At 47.6% G+C, this 19,360-nt stretch overlaps 8 protein-coding genes across 8 annotated transcripts; 3 read left to right on the top strand and 5 right to left on the bottom strand.

Moving 5' to 3' along the window:
• Nucleotides 1–882: 882 nt before the first annotated feature.
• LY89DRAFT_790024 (major facilitator superfamily transporter) lies at nucleotides 883–2,782 on the top strand (the record flags this gene model as incomplete). The annotated part of the gene is made up of 3 exons (XM_018223326.1): nucleotides 883–1,131; nucleotides 1,183–1,416; nucleotides 1,464–2,782. The coding sequence occupies 3 exons, from the start codon at nucleotides 883–885 to the stop codon at nucleotides 2,562–2,564; spliced, it is 1,584 nt and encodes a 527-aa protein (XP_018061277.1). The 3' UTR covers nucleotides 2,565–2,782.
• Nucleotides 2,783–3,401: 619 nt separating this feature from the next.
• On the top strand, nucleotides 3,402–4,935 carry LY89DRAFT_602230 (FMN-linked oxidoreductase; the record flags this gene model as incomplete). The annotated part of the gene is made up of 3 exons (XM_018210235.1): nucleotides 3,402–3,481; nucleotides 3,528–3,673; nucleotides 3,731–4,935. The coding sequence occupies 3 exons, from the start codon at nucleotides 3,402–3,404 to the stop codon at nucleotides 4,933–4,935; spliced, it is 1,431 nt and encodes a 476-aa protein (XP_018061276.1).
• A 272-nt stretch (nucleotides 4,936–5,207) lies between these two features.
• LY89DRAFT_569891 (HET-domain-containing protein) lies at nucleotides 5,208–7,043 on the bottom strand (the record flags this gene model as incomplete). The annotated part of the gene is made up of 1 exon (XM_018208582.2): nucleotides 5,208–7,043. A coding segment is annotated over one exon (1,836 nt), but the record flags the coding sequence as incomplete, so codon positions are not given.
• Nucleotides 7,044–7,978: 935 nt separating this feature from the next.
• Nucleotides 7,979–9,207, bottom strand: LY89DRAFT_726057 (uncharacterized protein). Its single transcript, XM_018219022.1, has 2 exons — nucleotides 8,584–9,207; nucleotides 7,979–8,530 (listed from the first exon to the last, which is right to left on the bottom strand). Exons 1-2 carry the CDS (start codon nucleotides 8,801–8,803, stop codon nucleotides 8,058–8,060), a joined length of 693 nt encoding a protein of 230 aa, XP_018061274.1. The 5' UTR covers nucleotides 8,804–9,207; the 3' UTR covers nucleotides 7,979–8,057.
• An 885-nt stretch (nucleotides 9,208–10,092) lies between these two features.
• Nucleotides 10,093–11,527, bottom strand: LY89DRAFT_372318 (uncharacterized protein). Its single transcript, XM_018207066.1, has 3 exons — nucleotides 11,341–11,527; nucleotides 10,964–11,083; nucleotides 10,093–10,907 (listed from the first exon to the last, which is right to left on the bottom strand). The coding sequence occupies exons 1-3, from the start codon at nucleotides 11,376–11,378 to the stop codon at nucleotides 10,190–10,192; spliced, it is 876 nt and encodes a 291-aa protein (XP_018061273.1). The 5' UTR covers nucleotides 11,379–11,527; the 3' UTR covers nucleotides 10,093–10,189.
• Nucleotides 11,528–14,269: 2,742 nt separating this feature from the next.
• On the bottom strand, nucleotides 14,270–15,041 carry LY89DRAFT_692011 (uncharacterized protein). Its single transcript, XM_018216453.1, has 2 exons — nucleotides 14,717–15,041; nucleotides 14,270–14,666 (listed from the first exon to the last, which is right to left on the bottom strand). Exons 1-2 carry the CDS (start codon nucleotides 14,767–14,769, stop codon nucleotides 14,372–14,374), a joined length of 348 nt encoding a protein of 115 aa, XP_018061272.1. The 5' UTR covers nucleotides 14,770–15,041; the 3' UTR covers nucleotides 14,270–14,371.
• LY89DRAFT_372228 (uncharacterized protein) lies at nucleotides 14,719–15,627 on the top strand. The gene has a single exon (XM_018207065.1). It carries the CDS (start codon nucleotides 14,820–14,822, stop codon nucleotides 15,306–15,308), a length of 489 nt encoding a protein of 162 aa, XP_018061271.1. The 5' UTR covers nucleotides 14,719–14,819; the 3' UTR covers nucleotides 15,309–15,627.
• Nucleotides 15,628–17,023: 1,396 nt separating this feature from the next.
• Nucleotides 17,024–19,198, bottom strand: LY89DRAFT_661027 (AAT family amino acid transporter; the record flags this gene model as incomplete). The annotated part of the gene is made up of 3 exons (XM_018212581.1): nucleotides 18,561–19,198; nucleotides 18,333–18,504; nucleotides 17,024–18,285 (listed from the first exon to the last, which is right to left on the bottom strand). Exons 1-3 carry the CDS (start codon nucleotides 18,768–18,770, stop codon nucleotides 17,024–17,026), a joined length of 1,644 nt encoding a protein of 547 aa, XP_018061270.1. The 5' UTR covers nucleotides 18,771–19,198.
• Between the last annotated feature and the right edge of the window lie 162 nt (nucleotides 19,199–19,360).

The raw sequence follows: 19,360 nt of genomic DNA, 5'->3' as shown, positions 1-19,360 counted from the left end.
CAGTTTCTTGAATTGTCCTCGACAAAATATCGCATCAAAAGCTCGAGCCTCATTGAGAGCATTGCAATGAACTAGGTCAAACATTGCTCAGATACTGGAGTCGTACAATCGAGACGAAGTAGTCTCATATCAAGCATCGAGCTTCTGCAGTTCGTCCTATAACGCTTTAACAGCTTACTTGAAGTGTGAGAAACTATTTGCATTTGTTTGCTGGCCCAAACCTTGTTGAAACAAGAAGGTCCTAGCTTCGTCGGAGACGCAAGCCCGATCAATCCGGGGAGAGCCAACGTTCTTGGCACCACGAGACCTTGCCGAATCTGTTGGTAGAGGACCGATGCCAAACAACCGGTTGTAATTGAGAGACTTTCGATTATTTACTTTCCTTTGAAAATGGTGTCATGCAATCTTTTGCAATCTTTTTAGGTTTCTTCAGCGCTCGATAACTTTCGGAAGACAGGAAGCTTCGGCGATTTATCTTTAAGTTTAAACTTTCGCTCAAACCCACGCCTAACCACAACTGGAGAGCTGAACCCGGGGATAATCATAGCGTTAAGTTAAAGTTCTTGATGGCTTGGGACTGAGAAATATAGTTTGCGCTTTCTTGAACTTTCTTTCGTCACCATCCAATGCCCCAACAGTTCCTGCTGGAAAGTCAAACGCAAAGCAAGTGTCACATTATTACATTCATGTCTATCCATGATATAGTTAGCCTTGGAGTCTTGTGCCATTATGTTATATCTTCGTGATCCTGCACCATCTGGCTGGCATTTTCATCAATCGACAGCTTTCCGAAAAGTGCTCAACGTCGGGGTAGCCGGACTACCTTTGTTTTCTCTCTAGTGTTCACTGAAATTAATTTTCCTTTCGTACCCATTGATGACAATGCCTTTAGAGACGCGAACTCAGGATTACAGTACTGCAACGCAAGGAAGTGTATTCCTCATCACATCTGATGGTCGCACTCTTCAGTTGCCAATTCCGTCCCAATCCCAGCACGACCCATTGACGTGGAGCAAATGGAAGCGGTTTCGTGCGTTGTGTGCAATATCTGTCTTCACGGTCGTCGGCTTGGTACAAGTCCAAGGCACGAGCTTGTTGTTAGATGAACTAGAGCATGAGTACAACGCAGTGGTATGTTTCTCCATCGAAACAGTGCTTCTACAGACAGCTGATCAGAAAAAGGAAATTGCTCCACTACGAGTCGATACTTTATCCTCGGTTCCGTGTATCTTCTGGGGCATCGGCGCCTTAACCTGGGTTCCACTTTCACTAGTCATTGGACGAAGACCAGTCTTTTTGATATGCACAATACTCCTTACCTTTTCCACATACCTAGCCGCGGTCTCTCAAACATTCTATGTACACCTACTAGCACGTTGCCTCCAAGGAACAGCTGGAGCAATATCTCCAAGTACTGTGTGTAGTCCCCTAGCAAGCCTGCGTATTCTGCTAAAGTTCCCTAGATGATACTCACAGTCATCGAGATGAACTTCATTCACCAAAGACCCAGATATATCGCTTCTTTCTGGTGTCTCACTACCGTGTTCTCGAATGTTGGTCTCGCGGTGACTCCTTATATCCTTTCCTTAGGGACATGGCGATCATTCTATTGGATCTGGCTTGGTCCTTGCGCCCTCACCATTTTCCTCGCACTCTTTTGGTCTCCAGAGACATATTTTGAGCGACCTGCCATGGCATTTGACGGTCACATATTATCTCAAGCAGAAAATGGCAGAGTCAAAGTTTACAGCAAATGGGAAGATGTTCCGGGTGGGAAGCCCATGCCAGACACTCCCCATACCTGGAAGACCTCAAATATCATCAAGAACATCATATTTTGGAATCGAACAAAGATGGGAGGTTGGCCAGCAATGAAGGCATTCCCTCGACAACTCATCATATGCTTGTTCAATCCGCTGATATTTTGGGTATTGATTCTCAATGCCTTCATTTTCGGCAGCATGGTTGTAACGTTGGCCACCTACGTCGAAGTTCTCATGGCTCCACCTTATAACTTCTCCTTCAACGCAATTGGTCTTGTGAAATTCAGTCCCGCAATAGGCGCTCTCGTAGCCTTTCCCGTATCCGGATTTTTGACGAGCTGGATGGTACAACGCCTCGCCAGGGGGAACAAAGGAGTTCGCGAGCCCGAACACTATCTTCCGTCTTTCATCGTTCCAGTTCTTACCAGTTCAAGCAGCCTATGCTTATTCGGAGTTGCAATGGATCGGCACTGGAGCTCAATATGGATTCTTGTCCTGGTTGGCGTCAACTATTTCAGTGCGATCTCGATCTTCACTGCGAACACTCTCTGGGTCACTGAGGCATTTCCGCGATGGGCTGCACCTGCAATTGTCGTCGTTGGAGCAGGAGGTTATGCTGTGAGCTTTGGACTGAGCACTGGTATTTTCGGCTGGATTCAATCTCAAGGTTTAAGTGCAACATACATTGAGCTTGGTATGGTCACCTTCGCTGTTGGATTGGTTGGCTTGCCGATCAACTTTTGGGGAAAGCAATGTAGACAATACATTTACAAGAGGTGGGGTGACAATGATGACCAGTGATGATCACGCAGGGCAAGGATCTCACTCTAGCAACATTTTGGCGATCCACACTTTGCAGCCAATTCATATCTTCTCCTCGTCCAAATCCAAGCTTTCCTGTTGTACATTAGAATACTTTGAAGGGGCCAGATTCTGGTAGAGCACAGACGAAATTTGTTTGTATTCTACGGCTATACCCCGCTACTGTATATATGTACTTTCCAAACCTAGAATCGAGCGTTGAGGAAATAATCTATATTTCTGTACTAATTTTCTTTCTTGCTTGTTTTTGGTTATAATATATGTCCTTAGATAAATCACATACCCCACGTCTTTGCACCTTATATTAGGTTAATTCGATGATACTCAGACTCGGCGTTCGACGTGTCATGTCGGCACCCCTGAAGCTTCCTTGGAGGTTGAAATACTCCCGTAACTTGCAGACCTTTTGGAAACTTGACGGCTAGGTGAGGCTTCACTAATCATAGGGAGAGTAGGTAAGGTATCAAAGGAAAAGGAGTACTCCACGTGATTTCGGTGTTAACATCCGCCCACCGCGGAAATGTTACTGTACTGTACAACGAGATCTGCAAGATAAGGGAAACACGCTAGTCAAAAGCCCTTCCGTTCGATTGCCTCCATGGAAAATAACTAAACATATATCCAGACATAGCGTTGTTCTAGTTCGAGCCATCCGCCCAGCTGGAACGTCATTGATATGCTTGCATTTCTTATCTCAAGAGCCAGTGGTCTGGACCCATGGAGTGCACAGCCCAGAAAGCCAGGTAGGTGATACAAAAGATGTACAAAAACCTCGCTATCTTTCTCTGTCATCGTCAACAGTCATCGTGAATTACTATGGCTTCAAAGTCTCTCTCGCCTACAGAGGCTCTAGCTCAGCCGCTGACCCTGCCATGCGGTCTTGTACTACCTAATCGGTAAGCTAGAACAGATATGGAGTATCAATCCTCTAATATTCAACAGCTTGGTCAAGTGTCCTATGCAAGAAACATTGGCCGCAGCACCGCTCTTCGATCCTCCAATAGACAAGTTCAGGAATTTATATGGCCAGTGGGCGCAAGCGAACTATGGACTTATTATTACCGGACAGGTACAAATTGATATACGATGTAGGTTATGCTTCTGGCCACTTTTCCCTTCTGGAATTTCTAGCTGACTTATCCTAGTCCTTTCCATAACTGGTGATGTGGTCTGCCATCCCGACTCCCTCTCCACGCCTCACCTCGAGAAATGGAAAGAATGGGCACAGATAGCACAATCGGGGGGCACGCCTTGCATTGTCCAATTAGCACATCCTGGTCGAATGTCTCCAGTAGGTGCTGGCAATCGCCCCGCGGACATGCCACCTTTGTGTCCGTCTTCAGTCCCAGTCAAACTCTCAGACGCCTGGCTGGAGAAAATGGCCATTCAATCTCTCTTGGGGACACCAAAGGCTATGGATCTCTCTGAAATCGACCACGCAGTCGAAGACTGGAAACGTGGAGCCCGTGTGTCAGCTGCTGCGGGCTTCAAGGGCGTTCAGCTCCATGGCGCTCATGGATTTTTGCTGAGCCAATTCTTGAGTCCGCATACCAACCGACGAACGGATGAGTACGGTGGCAGCCCAGAAGGTCGCATGAAGCTTCTCAAACGATTGGTCACTGAGATAAGAGAGGAGCATCCTGCACCGTTTTGCTTGAGCGTGAAGCTCAACTCCGGTGATTACATGGCGAAAGGCGGACTCTCTCAAGATGAAGCTTTGGAGCAAGTACGATGGCTCGTTAGCTGTGGAATGGTGGATTTTGTGGAAATTTCTGGAGGCAATGCTGAGCAGAAGAAATCTGGTTTGCACAACTCTTTTGTTGAAAAGTCTCTCAGCAAAGCGCCTAAGATCAAAGAGTCGACTAGGATCAGGGAGGCATACTTTACCGAATTTGCAGAACGAGTCCAGCAAATCGAGGACAAAAAATGCCCCATTCAGCTAAGTGGAGGCTTCCGCTCAAGAACAGGAATGGCCGATGCCATTCTTAGCGGAGCATGTGATCTGATTGGTCTTGGTCGAACTGCTGTAATGGAGCCTGATATCCCTAAGAGGCTACTCTTGAATACGGAGCTGAATGATGAGGAGGCGTTGGCATTGCCTCATATCGTGAGAGGGCAATGGTTTTCAAACATGATTCCTGTGAAGGTTGTTGGAAGTGGACTTCCGATTCAATTCTTCTACTTAAATATGCGGAGACTGGGAAATGGACTGAAGAGCGATCCAGATAAGAGTATTCCCGGGCTCGTGGTAAGCGCGATTGTTGACACCGTAAGAAGCGGCTTCGTAGGTCTGGTAGAGAAGGTTATGGATACGCTTGGGAGCTTTTCAAAGGTTCAAAAGATTGAATAATAGACTTGTGTACAGTCAAGATGTTTGGATATATGGAAATAAAGAATGCTATCCCTCGATGCTAAGCTTCTCGCCATACTTCCTGAAAGAATGCGACTTCCCCAGGTATGACCTCAGGTACTTCTGCGGCATCCTAGCAAACTCATCCCAATGTCCTCTACAGATAGGAAGCTTTGTCGAGCTGACATGGCAATAGCTTCCCATGGGATGAGCAGTGGACACGCTGAGCATACGGTGCGTTGTAGCTGGTGGTAATCAGAGCTCGAGTAGCCTCAACCTAGCACCAGGTGGACATCTTCAAGTTCATGTTCCTCCCATCGTTCCTTCTTGATATACCCTGATGCTCTTCTGTATGCAACACCATCAATCCACTCAACCCAGAGGACAGCATATACATGTTTTCCTATCCTTTCTTCCTTCTCCATATCGAACCGCATCTCAAAAAAGGACAACTCCTGACGACAAATGGCAACGATTTCAATCTCGAGAGTTTCCTCAGAGTCCGCCTCCGAAAAGTATGATATATCATCTTCGGTATGAAGAATAAGAGTGCCGCAATACTTCCCGTTCTTCTGATTCGCGAGTCGTACATTCATTAGGTGCTGATGATATGTTATATCGTGGTCTGTGAAGTTGCTCATCGCGAATCGATGCGCGGTCAACCAAGCTCGTTTCGTGTGACAGGATATGTATGGTGTTTGTAGTACATTGTATCTTGACACTTGATTCTCTACCTTTCCAATAAAGACTGGCTGCCAGAAGTATCTGTCTGGTATGGTAGAGTGCCGATAGATGTACTGGACGAGGCCGGTTGGCGGCAATCCGACATCTGGACCATGGATTTCCTTGTTGTACGTCTCCTGTATCCATCCTTGAGCAAGACAACTTTCGGCCTTGTTCAAATTTTGAAGAGTTTCGAGCCATGTTGACCTGATAGCCCGTTTCGTCTCCGAATGAGGCGTCTCGTGAGTATACCACTGAGTAATTGGAGTCGTTCTCGCATATCTCTGCGCCGACGCGAATGACTCCTCCTTTATGATAGATATTCCAAAGCCCTTCCATCCAACCCAAGACCAGCTTGGTAAGTGAGATCCCGGAAGTGGGCGACTTTTCCCTGAGTTTGTCCGTCGGTCGAGATCGCTCGGCATCATTCGACACCACATCAAAGCCGAATCGAAGCATGTCTCCGGCAACCCATAAAGAAATCCACCTTCGAACGAACGACTGAGAATATTGAGAAGGCCGGTGATTCCAGGTAGAGCATCTTCGGGGTAAGTGAATTCTAAGTCATTATATTCTGTCAACAAACGCCCCAATCTGTCAAAGTCCGGCTGCCCATCGAGGATGTTGCGAAACTGAAGAAAATCACTCTCACGATACACGTCATGGCTGCTATCGTCGATCAGATCCTCGTGCCATGTCGCATGCCAACATTGCCAGTGAATACTTCTATCCGCGAATATGAGGCGTCTCTTTGAGAGGTAGAACTCTTGAAATGTCCATCCGCGATCAAAGTACGGAGACAAGCCGGAGCGGAAGTCAGGATTGTTTGAAAGGATGACCTGCTCGTTTTCGAAGACCGAGAAAGACTTCTGGTCAAGTCTCCTATGCGGGGATATTCCATTCAAGCCGCATATGCCATCTGTGGCATCTCCGTTAGTGGCAACAATAGTTATCTTTGCAGATGCGTATATGAGCCCCATTAGTTCAAGTTGTTGCCCTAGCTGCACTTCGTCGTCCTGTACGATACAAATTGAATCTACCCAGAGGTATCTCTCGCTCACGGCTGAGACCAAACCAATGGCATGCTTGATTGAAGGCGGGATTTTGTCCGCGAATCTAGTTTGCATCAAAGCACCTTGCTTCTTCAGGTCCTCGAGTATGTCTGTCGTGGTTCGGAACCCGCTCGACGAACCCCATCTGTAGCTCAAGGCCACAAATTCGGAGATGGACTCCCCGGAAACCATACACATGCTGACAGTATCAATCAACCAGGCGGGAGCAACATGAGGTGTTTTCAACGGACTGTCGCACTTACGCCCATGCTGATTTACGCATTGTGCCGTCCATTGTTTGATCAGTTCCAGATCAATCCAATCCTGGTTGAGGATACGACCAAATCCCGGTGTCCTAACCCCGCTATTAGATCTAGCTGGCAGTACTTTCCACGTTCGCGCCGAATTCATAAAGGGTAAAGTCCATACCACGATATGGCCGTATGGATCTCTCTTCTGATCTTTGGTGAAATGTAGAGCGTAAGGTTCGGTTGGGAGAGTGCTGCCTTCGGCGTTTGAACAAGCACTGTAGATATGTCGCAGCAATGGTTCATGTCCTGAGCATGGTATTTTCATCACCTCGTCAAATGGGCCAAGGTTGATAGCAACATAAGACTCGGTGAAGAGGGTCTTGAGTTGAATACACACGGGGCAGCTTTTGTTGATAGGTATAAGATCTGGTGTTGCGGGGTAGGTGATGAGATCCATCCTGCAAAATGTGAATTGGATCGAGGATATCAAATGCTATGGGGATTTTATGGGAGTTGAAAATATCTGTATCGTCGATCTCTATCTGTAAGATGGCATGGTGGGAGTGCGTACGCGAGAACACCTAGGCTGCAAAGGAGTGGTGTTGCACATGGTTAGTTTCTTGTGGCGGCATCCCACAGGGCCAACAGGGGCAGCTGTGCAGGGCTCGTGCATGCCGATGCAGTAAGCGATTATTAACCTCCGAGACGCTTCATAACATTGAAAAGCTTTTTACATGCCTTACAGTTAGACTTGTATTTCCTTAGAAGATAAAAGAGCGCAGCTGACGAGCATTTGCAACTCAAAAGATGTGCAGAAGTCGAATCATGAATGCATTTAGTACACAATTCAATGATAGTTACTTTGCGAGGCATTGCCATAATTTCAGGTTGCTACTTAACAATCCTAATTTATGCAATTTTGCACAGTTTTCGAATTACAACATTATATATGTCTCTAGAGTTCCTGTGCTTTGTTGTAAAGATAGTTTTCCCCTGATTATAACGAACACGATTTCACGATGAATTGCCGAAGGTTGGAACATTGACCACGAGAAGACATTCAACAACCACTCCCCTTTGCCGCCAACTTATGGAACTAATAATCCGACCATTCCTCTCCCCTTTCACGCTTAACCCATTTGCGCCATTCCCCTGTAGCTTTTTCAATACGATTCGTCTCGACTGCGATTGGAGGATTAGCTTGCTCGATTGGACGGCAACTTTCCCACAAGCGTTTCCAAATCTGATTATTTATCTTAATGCTCTTATTGTTGAAAACGCGCTGCATTGCCTCGTCACACGTTAGAAACTTTTGCTCCAGCTTCACAAAAGTGATCGAAAGATAGTCTGGACGATGGAATATGACATGTACAGACTTCTGAAAAGTTTTCGTCTTTCGTAGGTAGAGATCCCCTAACATTTGCATAAAGTATCGAGCGATGATTACTTTGCATTTCTGATTATGCGTAGGACAGATATCGCTCTGCCCGTCTTTGAGATAGTTGACGTATTTGTATGCTAGAGAGCAGAGATCCATGATTGCTTTGTGACGGGCTTTGGCGATATTTTCTAAACCACAGTTAGTTCGACATGATGTCACGCCAAGGGTGAGGAGAATATACCCATCATATCAGCGGGTAGCGGCCAGTTATCGGGGATAGCTGGCAAGCTCTCGTTAGTGCTGCGGTCGAACAGCCGCTTGATACCATGTTCCAAAAATTGGTGCTTTGAGTCTGCGCGAAAGACCCATGCGAGCAAAATCATTGCTTGTTGGTCCTCGTCTGATTTATTGACAAAATTCGGCTCGTAAGAATAAGGATCATTCATCCATTCCCGTACCATCCACTTCTCAATCCAAAGCCTTAGTAAATCCTGGCAGAGGTATTCATCGCAGAGGATTGCAAGGTTGATCAATAGCTCTCGTGGTGGAATATCATTCAGCACGTCCTCGAACTTCAAATGGGCCACACAAAGTAGAACAAGCAAAGCCTCCGCATTGTCCTCAGTGAAGTCGACTTCTTCAACTGGCTCCCACTGGGACTTTGTGCTCCACGGAGGGAAGAAGAAGGTTTTCTAGACCGGACTAGCAAGTGACATGGCTTGAGAAGAGACATGTGCATAGGCGGGAGCGTTCTTGTACGTTATCTTTATACGTGTGTCTGATGGTGAAAAAGTAAATTCCGGTGGGGATGGAATAGCTTCGGCCGCCATACTAAAGTAGCTGATACTTATCGATTTTGTGTAATTTGAGAGACTTGCTTGCCTTGAAAGGGTGAAACCTGTAGATGACTCTCGCAACAGCGTCAAGATGAGAAACAAGCTTTGTAGCATGCAGTGGCCGTTCGCTCTACTCATAATTGAAAAAAAAATTGGTCAAGTTGTGTGTTTTCCTTTGTGTTCTGCTCACGTCCATATCCAGCGATCTCGTAGTCAAGTCTTCAGGTACGATCAAAGGATGAGCGGTCTGTAAGAAAAACACTTCTGCTTATGAATGTGCGAGCGAAAGAAATTGCTAGATCAAAAGAAGCGAAAAAGGATGATTGCTGTGTATCGTGCAGCCCTCCTTTCTGAAGATCACCGCGGGTCATGTGACATCTGAAAAATGAAGTGTCAGCACCACGGGACGGGACGATGCTTTGTCTCAGACACAGTTTGCAAAGCACTGGCGAACTCCATCTCCACTTCCCCAAGCTTAAAAATAAGGATCCCAGAAAAAGGCAAGATTGGTGGCATTACTCGGTGTGGCAATCGCCAAGGCGTGGTGGTGTGGCGCAACGATACGCGATTGGAAGCTCGAGCGAATAAATCACGACGGTGGATTTTAGAGGGGGATTGAAAGGAAATGAGGTTGTATTAATGCAATGCCGGCGACACCGAGAAAGGGAATTAAAGTTACAGGAAGCGTGACTCGGAACAGGAATTAAATTGTGGGCAGAAGAAGGAAAAGAAAGTGCTCGCCGAGTACAAATACATTGATAAAGGCCAGCCCATGACATGTGATTATAACGATCCCGCCTGAAAGGAGTGAACTGCATCGCTTGCCAGCTGCGATACCAAAGGAGAGAAGCAGAAAGTGGTTGTCTGACGCCAGGTCAAGGCAAGGCAATTAGAAAGGGCAAAACAGAAAGCGGAAAATAGCCGGATCAGAGCCATTCTTCCTTGTCCTCCACTGCAATCAATTCCCAATGTGTAAGGGAGTGGGCTCTGACGTGAGCGGCATTCTGGCGCTTAGCGACGCCGAGTAGTTTCACGACGAGAGGCCCCACGGCGAATGGAACGCTCATAAGCGCGACGCTCCTCTCTCCTTGATTGTCTTGGGAGTCCCAGGACTATACGCTCTTGTGGAGAGTCTTCTTGAAGGTATCTTTGTGTAGTGGGAGAATGAGGGCGGGTGCTGTAAGTCTCTCGCTCAGGAGGTGTGTCGGGCTGCTCGACATAGTACTCATCCTCACCGTCACCATGATCTGTGTTGGATCGAGATGGGGAGTACTCTGTGTCGTTGTGTTCGTAAATGCCGTATGTCGCATTCCACGAACTTTGGCTACCATCTGCAATAGACATTTGCTCTGTATCAGAAACGCTTCCCTCCGGCTGGCTTGGAACCGTTTCTGTGTTGTTATCGGGCTCCTCATCTAGGCTAATCTCGGAGTCGTATGTCTCCATCGTATATGTTGCCGCAGGAAGTAGGTAGGTCTGGCTCCTGGTTGGAGTTTGATTTGTGTAGAGCTGATTGAGAGGAGCCGGTTCTTGATACATGACGGCAGTTTGATTGAAGTTGCGGTTGGAATGGTATAGATTATGGCCAGCGGCAGAGTTGTCTGCGTAATGATACTCTCTGGCAACTGGCGCGGGGTAAGTATGATGTCGGTTTGCATGTGTATGCGCTGAGCCTGCGGCGCGTGACATGGTGGTTCTTGCAAGACCGATGGAATGGTAGGTATGGTTACTGAACGCTGTGTCAGAAAGCGAATCTGCGACGTTCAGTGTGGAGAAGAGATGTACCTGTGAGTGGAACGGACAGATCCGTTGAGGTTCTCTAGAGAGGATGTATTCGAATTGGGTGCCATTTTGATAGTGTGCGAGGTTTCATGCGGATTGCCCGCCAGGTACAATGCTGAGAAGCTTGGAAAGTAGCGATGGACTGTGAGCAAGCGACCAGCGAATGTGTATGATGCTGGGTAGATCGAAGAATAGATCTGCAGATTCAAGAGAAGGCAATAAGAAGAATGTAGAACGCAAATCAGCTCTGAATTGGGAAGAAAGACTGCCCCAGACGCCTCGAGGTCTAGAAAGGAGTGGATGAAAAGATTAAGATGAGTGGAAGGGAAGCACAATGTCAGAGTACTCCTGGATGGCAGACAACAAAAGACTCTATATACCATTTGCCAAGCATTTTCACGGGGAGTCTGCGTAACATTCCCAGAATACATTTGAAACAGAACTAAAAAATCTCTTCGCGAGGCATCCAAGCTAAGGCTTGCAGAGGAAGTCCATGCCAGCCGAGGAATAACTTATTTTGTTGGGGCTGCTGAAATGGTGGCATCTCCAGCCACGCTTGAGGCTTTAGTAGCCTTGTTCGTAACCTACTGAGATGCCTTGAAATGCCTGGCACCATCCAGACAGGATTGTTAGCTCCTCGGCTGAACAGTGCTGGACAGATCGAGAAAGAATGAATCACAGACATCCACCCGCGCGCCTCTACGCCCAGAAACGTGGTTGCTACATGCTGCTACTTGCAAGCAATTGCCCCTATTCAAGTGGAACCGATCACGGATAAACGTAGGCATGATCACTAACAACAACTATGTTCTCTGTAGCCCCTGTCGCTACCCCATTGCATTCGTCTAAAACACGAAAGAAGCACAACAGAAAGGACCGACAGAGTGCTAAACGATTTGGCCAACGAGATGATCGTGTCCAAGCGACGAAGACCAATAGTTCAAAGATCTCAAATACCGATACACAAAAAAATATCCGGGTGGCAAATAGTAGCTAGCGTTAGGTGTAGCTCGGGGATTTCGACGGCGGCGGTAGCACTCAAAATCGGGCTGCTCGGATGCGGCGCGGCGGCAGATGCTGTTAGAATCATGCTTCTCACTTCTGGCTAAGATCCAGAGAAGAACGAGCGGACCACACAAAGTTTATTGAGCCTCGCGCTTTTGCCATCGAGTGTTGGGATAAGCAGTCTTGGATGATGAAAAGAGGAGAGGAGAGAGAAGAAACATTGAATTAGACCTCGGAGTTGAACGTCATGACCAAATGACGGCCCGAGCGCACGGGCCGGCCGTGTCGTGCAACGTCAATCACCAAGTCTCACCACCTTTTGCTCACTCTCTTGACAATCTTTTTATTGCACTCTACAAATTATATCGTCACCAGTAGAGGTACTCCATATTTGTAACCAACAAGTATCACTTCAAACACTTTGCAGACGACGATACCATCAACACGGCTCACAAAATCTCATTTAACCTGCCCTACGGATGCGAACTTCACCGAGCGAGAAAGCAAACAAAACACAACCTCGGCGATGAACCCATCACCAGCATGGCTTGCGTGTTCGTCACGGACACAGCATGAAGAAGCCACATCAAGCTGCAGGCTGTATCGGAGATGATTTTGAGGCTGGAGGGACGTATGAACAAAGTCGCAGGGCGTGATATAGCTCAACAAAAATCTCCAATCGACTCTTGGATGCATTTTGGCAGGCAACAGCGGCGCAAACGCCCGCACAAAGAGAAACAATTCATCACGAGGGCATGGATAGCACACCGATTTAAGATATGAGTGGTCATATCACGTCCAATTATTGCTGCAGGTCCAACCGGCAACACTGAAAACGACATATCGCTTTGCAGCAAATTCTCGGACCACTCTTACGTCGCTGAGCTGCTCAATAATCCTATTGTAGCCCAAGTCAGGAACGCTCGCGTGGGGGGAAACTTTCCCACTGCCTCGACTTCCCCTATTCCATCCAATTCAATCAGATCATCGTCCGATACTGAGACATGTGTGTTGGCAAAAGCCATTGACATCATCAATCCTTCTCCTGGACATCATCTCGCAGGCACAGCATAGAGGGGTTTGCAACCCTAGCGAGAGCGAAGATCTTCATCGGTGATCCAGACAGAGAAGAGTATCATGTACTCAAGTCAGGAACCGTGATCATCAGGCTTTTGGGGCTAATTCTTGTGGCAACCCATGCCTCTACTATCAATGGGAATTTTGTGCTATTGATGGCATTTGGTACGCTTCTCTGTCGTGGTTTTCACATGTCTAGCCTTGTTACAACGGGCTGCGCGTGGCTGCCATAACGTCTCTTATTCTTTCTTCCGGATTGACATTTCGCCGATGCAACCCCAGAATGCAGCCACGATGCCCAAATTATTTCCAAGTATGGTCCTCATTCTGATTGGCGAGCAGATCCACCCTTTATCGCAAGTACTCCTTTGGCACAGAGGGTACGAAGTCGAATACTATCTTCCGAGCAAAAAGTGCTCCTGTGACCGTCTCGCTGCGACATAGCAAGTTTTCGCATTGTTTGGAGCCTCTTATCGTCTCCAATTCGGAATGAAAGGTGTTGAGCACGAATTCTCAATGAAAAGCTTGAAAATTAGAATGGCTGCCATCTGTGGAACAGTCTGATATTAATGTTTGTTGGTAATGGCACCTTCCACGACAGGTTCCTTCCAGAGTACAGTGCAAGGTACTGGGACCATCAAAGCCACATCGAAGGATTCCAGAAGCTCCAGTGGCACAAACTGACGGGGAAATGCCTTATCTCGATCATGGGACACCTTGAGCTTACCTTTGTGTCTAATTACACAACATCAAGACGCAATTGAAAGGGCAGTTGGCAAGGACCTGAAACTGCGATGTTCTATTCAACTTGCAGTGAGGCTTCACTATCGGCAGCCTTGTGACTTCCCGTCCCTTACATTTTTCTGTTGCACTCTGGCATGCGACGGAATGTTCTGTCATCCTAGGCTCAGACCTTGTTTGGGTAACAAGTCCCGACCACGCCTTGATGGGGCTCCGAACAGTGAGGAGCCGTCTCAACCACTCAACCCCAATCCAAACGTTATCTCACATTACTAACACTAATTCGGATTCTGAATATGCATCTTTCAGACTCTAATTTGGACGTAACAAGACATTCTCAGACTTGGTACAGAAGCCGATGCCAGCCGGTAAGCAGCCCGTTCCAGGGCCACCGCCTATTCTGTCACGAGGGTCTTGACCGATGCTGTGTTTAAATAGTGTTTAATTCCACAGAATTGATTGATTTCAGGTCATCCTAATCTGGAAGGCTGACCAAAAGAAGCAAAATTTTCATTGAGAACCACCCACCGACCGTTTTATGACAGATATTATTACAAGGGTGCCCAGGAGCACCAGTCCGAAGAAAACCTAGCTCTGCCCTCCTCCGCATCTGCTGTAGCTTGGGCGCTGAAAACCCCCGTCAACTCCGCTATCTCCACCATCTCGCTGCTCATTCCTTTTGGCACTGGTACCTGACGCCTGCGGTGCCAACGTACGGAGCGTCTTTAACGTTGACTCAATGTCTTGTTTTGGGGATATCTCCTTCAAGATTGTGGGAACACCACAGGCAATAGCGTCGTATCGTTGGCGGTCTTCGAGGAATCTACCCATCATAGCGCCTCCAACAGATCGCAGTGGGTTTCGAATGGGACCGCCAAGGGACCTGTAGTAGTCAGTCTCCTATGTTTCGTTCAACAGACATCAACTGCTCACCCATCAATCGATACAGCAATGACCCTCAACGAGGTGGCTGTTGCAACGCTCATGGCTGGAGATTATGGTCCGGCTAGGAAGCTCCTAGTATAGCTTTTCGGCAATGGCTTGTTCGAGTGTCACGAGAGGAAGATATTCCAAGTCCGCGCAGACATTTGATGTGTGGGATCGTCGTATTATGAGGCCTAAGGTCGGTCGCAATCAGGAATCTGCAGCATCTTTACTACGGGTGCTGCCTCATTTTAACATCGTCACTTATCCACGTCTAAGCACTCGGAAGTTCGACAATATCACGAACCCGAGCCAAGGTGGACATGGACAAGGACAACGAAGAAAAATTTTCACGATGCTCGTTTCTGACTTGCTGTCACTCTATCAAGAAACGACTGCTCAAATCTTCAGGAACCCAAAGTTTACGCCAATCTATGCATGCTGCAAGGCACTGGCACGGAATCGGCGGGTGACAATGAGTGGTGTTGGACTCTCGACCATGCGCATGCGATGCATGGAGATCAAACACAAGTCAGCACATCCTGGCTGCCGAGCCAATCTTCAATCTTTTCTTAGACTTACTTTTGCCAATCTCTTGTAAGCAACCGGGCAAAGGGAATTGCGAATTCTGCTTGATGCACGCGACGAGCGTTGATCGAGCAAGAGCAAAGCATGAGTGGCGGTCTGGATGCAGCCGTACTACATTTCCCTCAACATAAAGCGTTGAGCCAATGGAGGTGTAGTCCACTTCCATCAAGTAGCATGATGTACGCCTTCCTTGTCCACATGGGTACCTCATCTGCACATGGGGCCAAGTGACTCCTGGGCAATGAGGCTCAATGGTTTTCCAGAAACCTTTCCGCTTTGGCAGGCAAGAACACCCCGTTCTTTCTCAACAGGTCTTCACTCCCTGGCTCGGATCTCAGCCGGCCCAGGTTCCACAAGTAAGGCTATATGTCTGCCTGGATATCACAGCTGACACCTGCATCTTCTTTCCTAGAACGGCTTCACGTCATTAGTCGCCTCCTCTCCGCATTCAGCAGTCTTCTCCTTGACTTGCCGATCCCTTCCCTTCCGAATCCCACCTGCCTTCAGATGGTCAGGTATCGCGTTACATTTCCATGATTTCTTGCATCGTGGCGTATATTCGTGGGGGTTCGATCTGATCCGCCAGCCTCGTCCCCCACCCAGCCGCAAAACAAAGAAATCTTCCCCATGGGACGCTATTCGTTAGGCTCGATTATCCGCCCTTTCCGCGAGACATCGTTGAGCGGCAAGGGTGGCACTCTGATACGAGACAACGGATACCTGGTCCCTGGAGAGGAGCGGTGGAGGAAGGCCGCAGCCTGCCCTGCCTGCCTATGCACGACATCCACATCCATCTTGGTTCTTGTTCGTAATATACCGCGCATGAACTACCCGGTGAGCTGGGGCGTTGGGAAAGCGTGGGATGGGAGATCTGGGAGTGGGATGTGTTGAGATCGATCGAAGGCGTGGTAGAGCCGTTTGGTTTGTGGTGGCCTTGACCCCTTTCACATGCGTGAGCCATCCATGAACACCTGGACTCTCCAAGCACACTTCGGCCCTTTACAAACGCCTCCCTTCACGCACGCTGAATCACTTCACGATCGTTTTTGTTTCTCAATTATTACCGCCAAGCCATTGACCAAGAAGCTCAAGTGAAGCCATCCGAATTCAAGCGAATGACCTGTTGTGCAATCAAACAACAAGCCAAAACGATACGCCCGAAGTAAGGAGCGTCACAGATTAAACCAATAGGAAGACCCCTCAAGTCGAGACTTCTCTGTCCTGAGGGATTCAGAGGCTGATCTGGCTCACTTTACACAGGCGCTCGTTATTGCGTGCATCTCAGACTGTTGCCGTTGGTGATTGTGGTAATTAGCTGTGTTAAACATCTCTTGTCATCAATATTTACTGAAAGTTCTTTGGAGATTGCGGTTTTCTTTATTGCTACTTGATATGTAAGAGATTCGCGATTTGCTTGCGATTTGCGCGAAATGCGCACATCGCGCATTTTGCTCGCGAGGACCAACGCTACAAAATTTCGAGCCTAGTCGAGATCCCACATTCCCGTCCTCTGTCCAATTTTGGAGGAAGCAATGTCACAGCAAACGCATGCATACTATCTTTACGTTGAGCATTTCAAGTAATGTCTATTGGATCAATGGCTCAGAACGTCTTCCTAACGAAGCAAAACTTCTCTACAATCATGAAGCAATATATTTATCCTTCTCAACATACTGCAAGTGTACCTGTCCTTATCATAACACTAGATCTTGTGATATTCCCCACCGCTCAGAACGTCAAATAAGTCAACGCTCGCTTGTGCCAAGGCTGGCTGTAGTACGCCTCTAAAAACGCGATATCACTCTCCGTCAACGGTCTCCGCCCTGTCTGCAAATCGGCTTCCTTCGGATCCACAAACTTGGTTTTATACACAATCTTGTATCCTAGATACAGCACTAAGAACAACGGCACGCACAAGAATGTCTCGAAGAAATTCTCTGCGGTGGTCGGAGCACCGATTGGGAATAGACTGACGTAGAACGTTGAGGCAAGGACGAAGATACTGCTGATGAATAAGAATACGCTGCCGAGCGGGAAGAATTTGTTCTTGTATGCGTATTGTAAGGTGAGTGGGTTGTCGTTCTGGGCTTTGAACGCAGCGCGCATTCGCCAGTTCGAGATGCAGATCGTCATATAAGCGAGAAAGTACACTGTTGCGGTGATGGAACTGAACCAGGTGAAAATCACGGCGCCGGTGTTCGAGCAGTTGATGTACGTCATGATAGTGGATAATGCCATAGCGATGAGGAGAGACATGTAAGGACGGCCTTGAGTGTCGATGCGTCCAAAGATCTTGGGGAACATGTGCATCCTTGCCATGGCTGTTGAGATCCTGGATGAGATGTACAGGGATTCAGCACCAATGGCGCAGAGACCGACGAGGACGACTACGTTGAGGATGTCGGGAAGGACTTTGATACCTGCGTCATTCATAGCGATCACGAATGGCGAAGCCGCGATACTTGAGGTGCCGAGAAGGCGGGGGTCCGTATATGGGACCAGAACTGTGATAAGTGTCACTGAGCCCAGGTAGAAGACGAAGATTCTGATCAGAAGGTTCTTGCAAGCACGTGGCAGATTCCATCGAGGCATGTCGGCCTCACCATTCGTGATGCCCATGATTTCTTGGCCACCAGTTGACCATGCGGCGAGAAGGAAGGACTGTGCGACGCCCTTGAAGCCATGCGGGAATGCGGGTAGGCTGGTATAGTTCTCAGCATGATGTGTGCTTCCAGTTGATCCAGCTCCAGCAACGATCGCAATGCAGGTGAGGAGTATCACAATCATTGCGACCACTTTGATAGCCGCGGTTCCGAACTCAAATTCGGCGAACATCTTATTAGGGAAGATGTGAATAGCGAAGACGACAACGAGATAGATGGTCATGCATGCTGCTGTCGGGATTAACTCGGTCCAGTATGATATGATGACTCGGAAAACTGCCCCTTCTGCTGCCACGACGGTGATCCATCCGAACCATTCACAAAAGCCTGCACTCTGTCAGAAATGGTGAAAGCAATCGGTGTTTAGACCTTACCAATAGCAAATCCCAAAGCTGGATCGACGAATCGAGCTGCATGATCGACAAATGCTCCAGATGTTGGGAAGATGCAGCAAGCTTCGCTCATGACTTGCATGACCGTCCAACTCATTGTACAAATGAGGGTCCAGCCGATGAACATTCCAGTATAATTTCCATATCTCAATGCCTACAATACATCGTTAGCATGACGTTCTTGGTCTTTTCGTAAGGGGTTGGACAGACCTTTCCGGTACTAATGAAAATACCAGATCCAATGCAACCTCCCAAACAGATCATCTGGATATGTCTGGCTTTGAAGGTACGATGCAAATCGCCACGATGCTCTTTCACATCCTCGTTTGGATATTCGAGGACTTGTCCATATTCGACTGTAGGCACGCCAGCGACGCTCCCGTCAATGATGTCAAGCTTCTCATTGTATTTGTTCTCCATTTTGCTTCACAGAGTCGAGATGTTGAACTGAATGAAGAGAGAAAAAGAACACAGCTCTCGAGAGTATATAAGTTCTTCGTTTCGACGTGCATATGGTTATCTCTGCCTGGTGCCTACAGGAGATAAGGCTCAGAAGGTGTAGAATGATATCAGAAACTGTTCGCGCAGAAGTGGGGGGAATCGACACCAGACCTTCATCCAGACCAGCCACATTAACCCCAACCCCACTGCTGGACCTTATCAGGACGACAATTGCCATGGTGGCGTGAGCAGCGATACCATGGCACTGGTACGCAAACCAGACCGTCACTGGTTGGATGTGGAAAGGATCCCCAGAACACGAACGTCAAGAAGGAAAGAATCCACGACGTGCATAAAAAGATGGATTTAAAGTTATTAGAGGAAGGAACAGCCAATGCGGGGTCGACGTTGTGTTGATAAGCTGTCGCACAGACAGCACGTGATCCCACGCTCTAAGCACAGCACGTATTGTGTTCTACCGTATATAATAAGTTTTTAAACTTTATTTTTTCAGATTTTTAAATAAATTTAAATTTAAAATTTTTATATATATTATTTTTATATTTATA

This window comes from Mollisia scopiformis, assembly GCF_001500285.1.
Source record: "Mollisia scopiformis unplaced genomic scaffold LY89scaffold_39, whole genome shotgun sequence".
NCBI lineage: Eukaryota > Fungi > Ascomycota > Leotiomycetes > Helotiales > Mollisiaceae > Mollisia > Mollisia scopiformis.
Note: the sequence above shows the minus strand (reverse complement) of the source record. Positions and strands in the feature narration are given on the sequence as shown.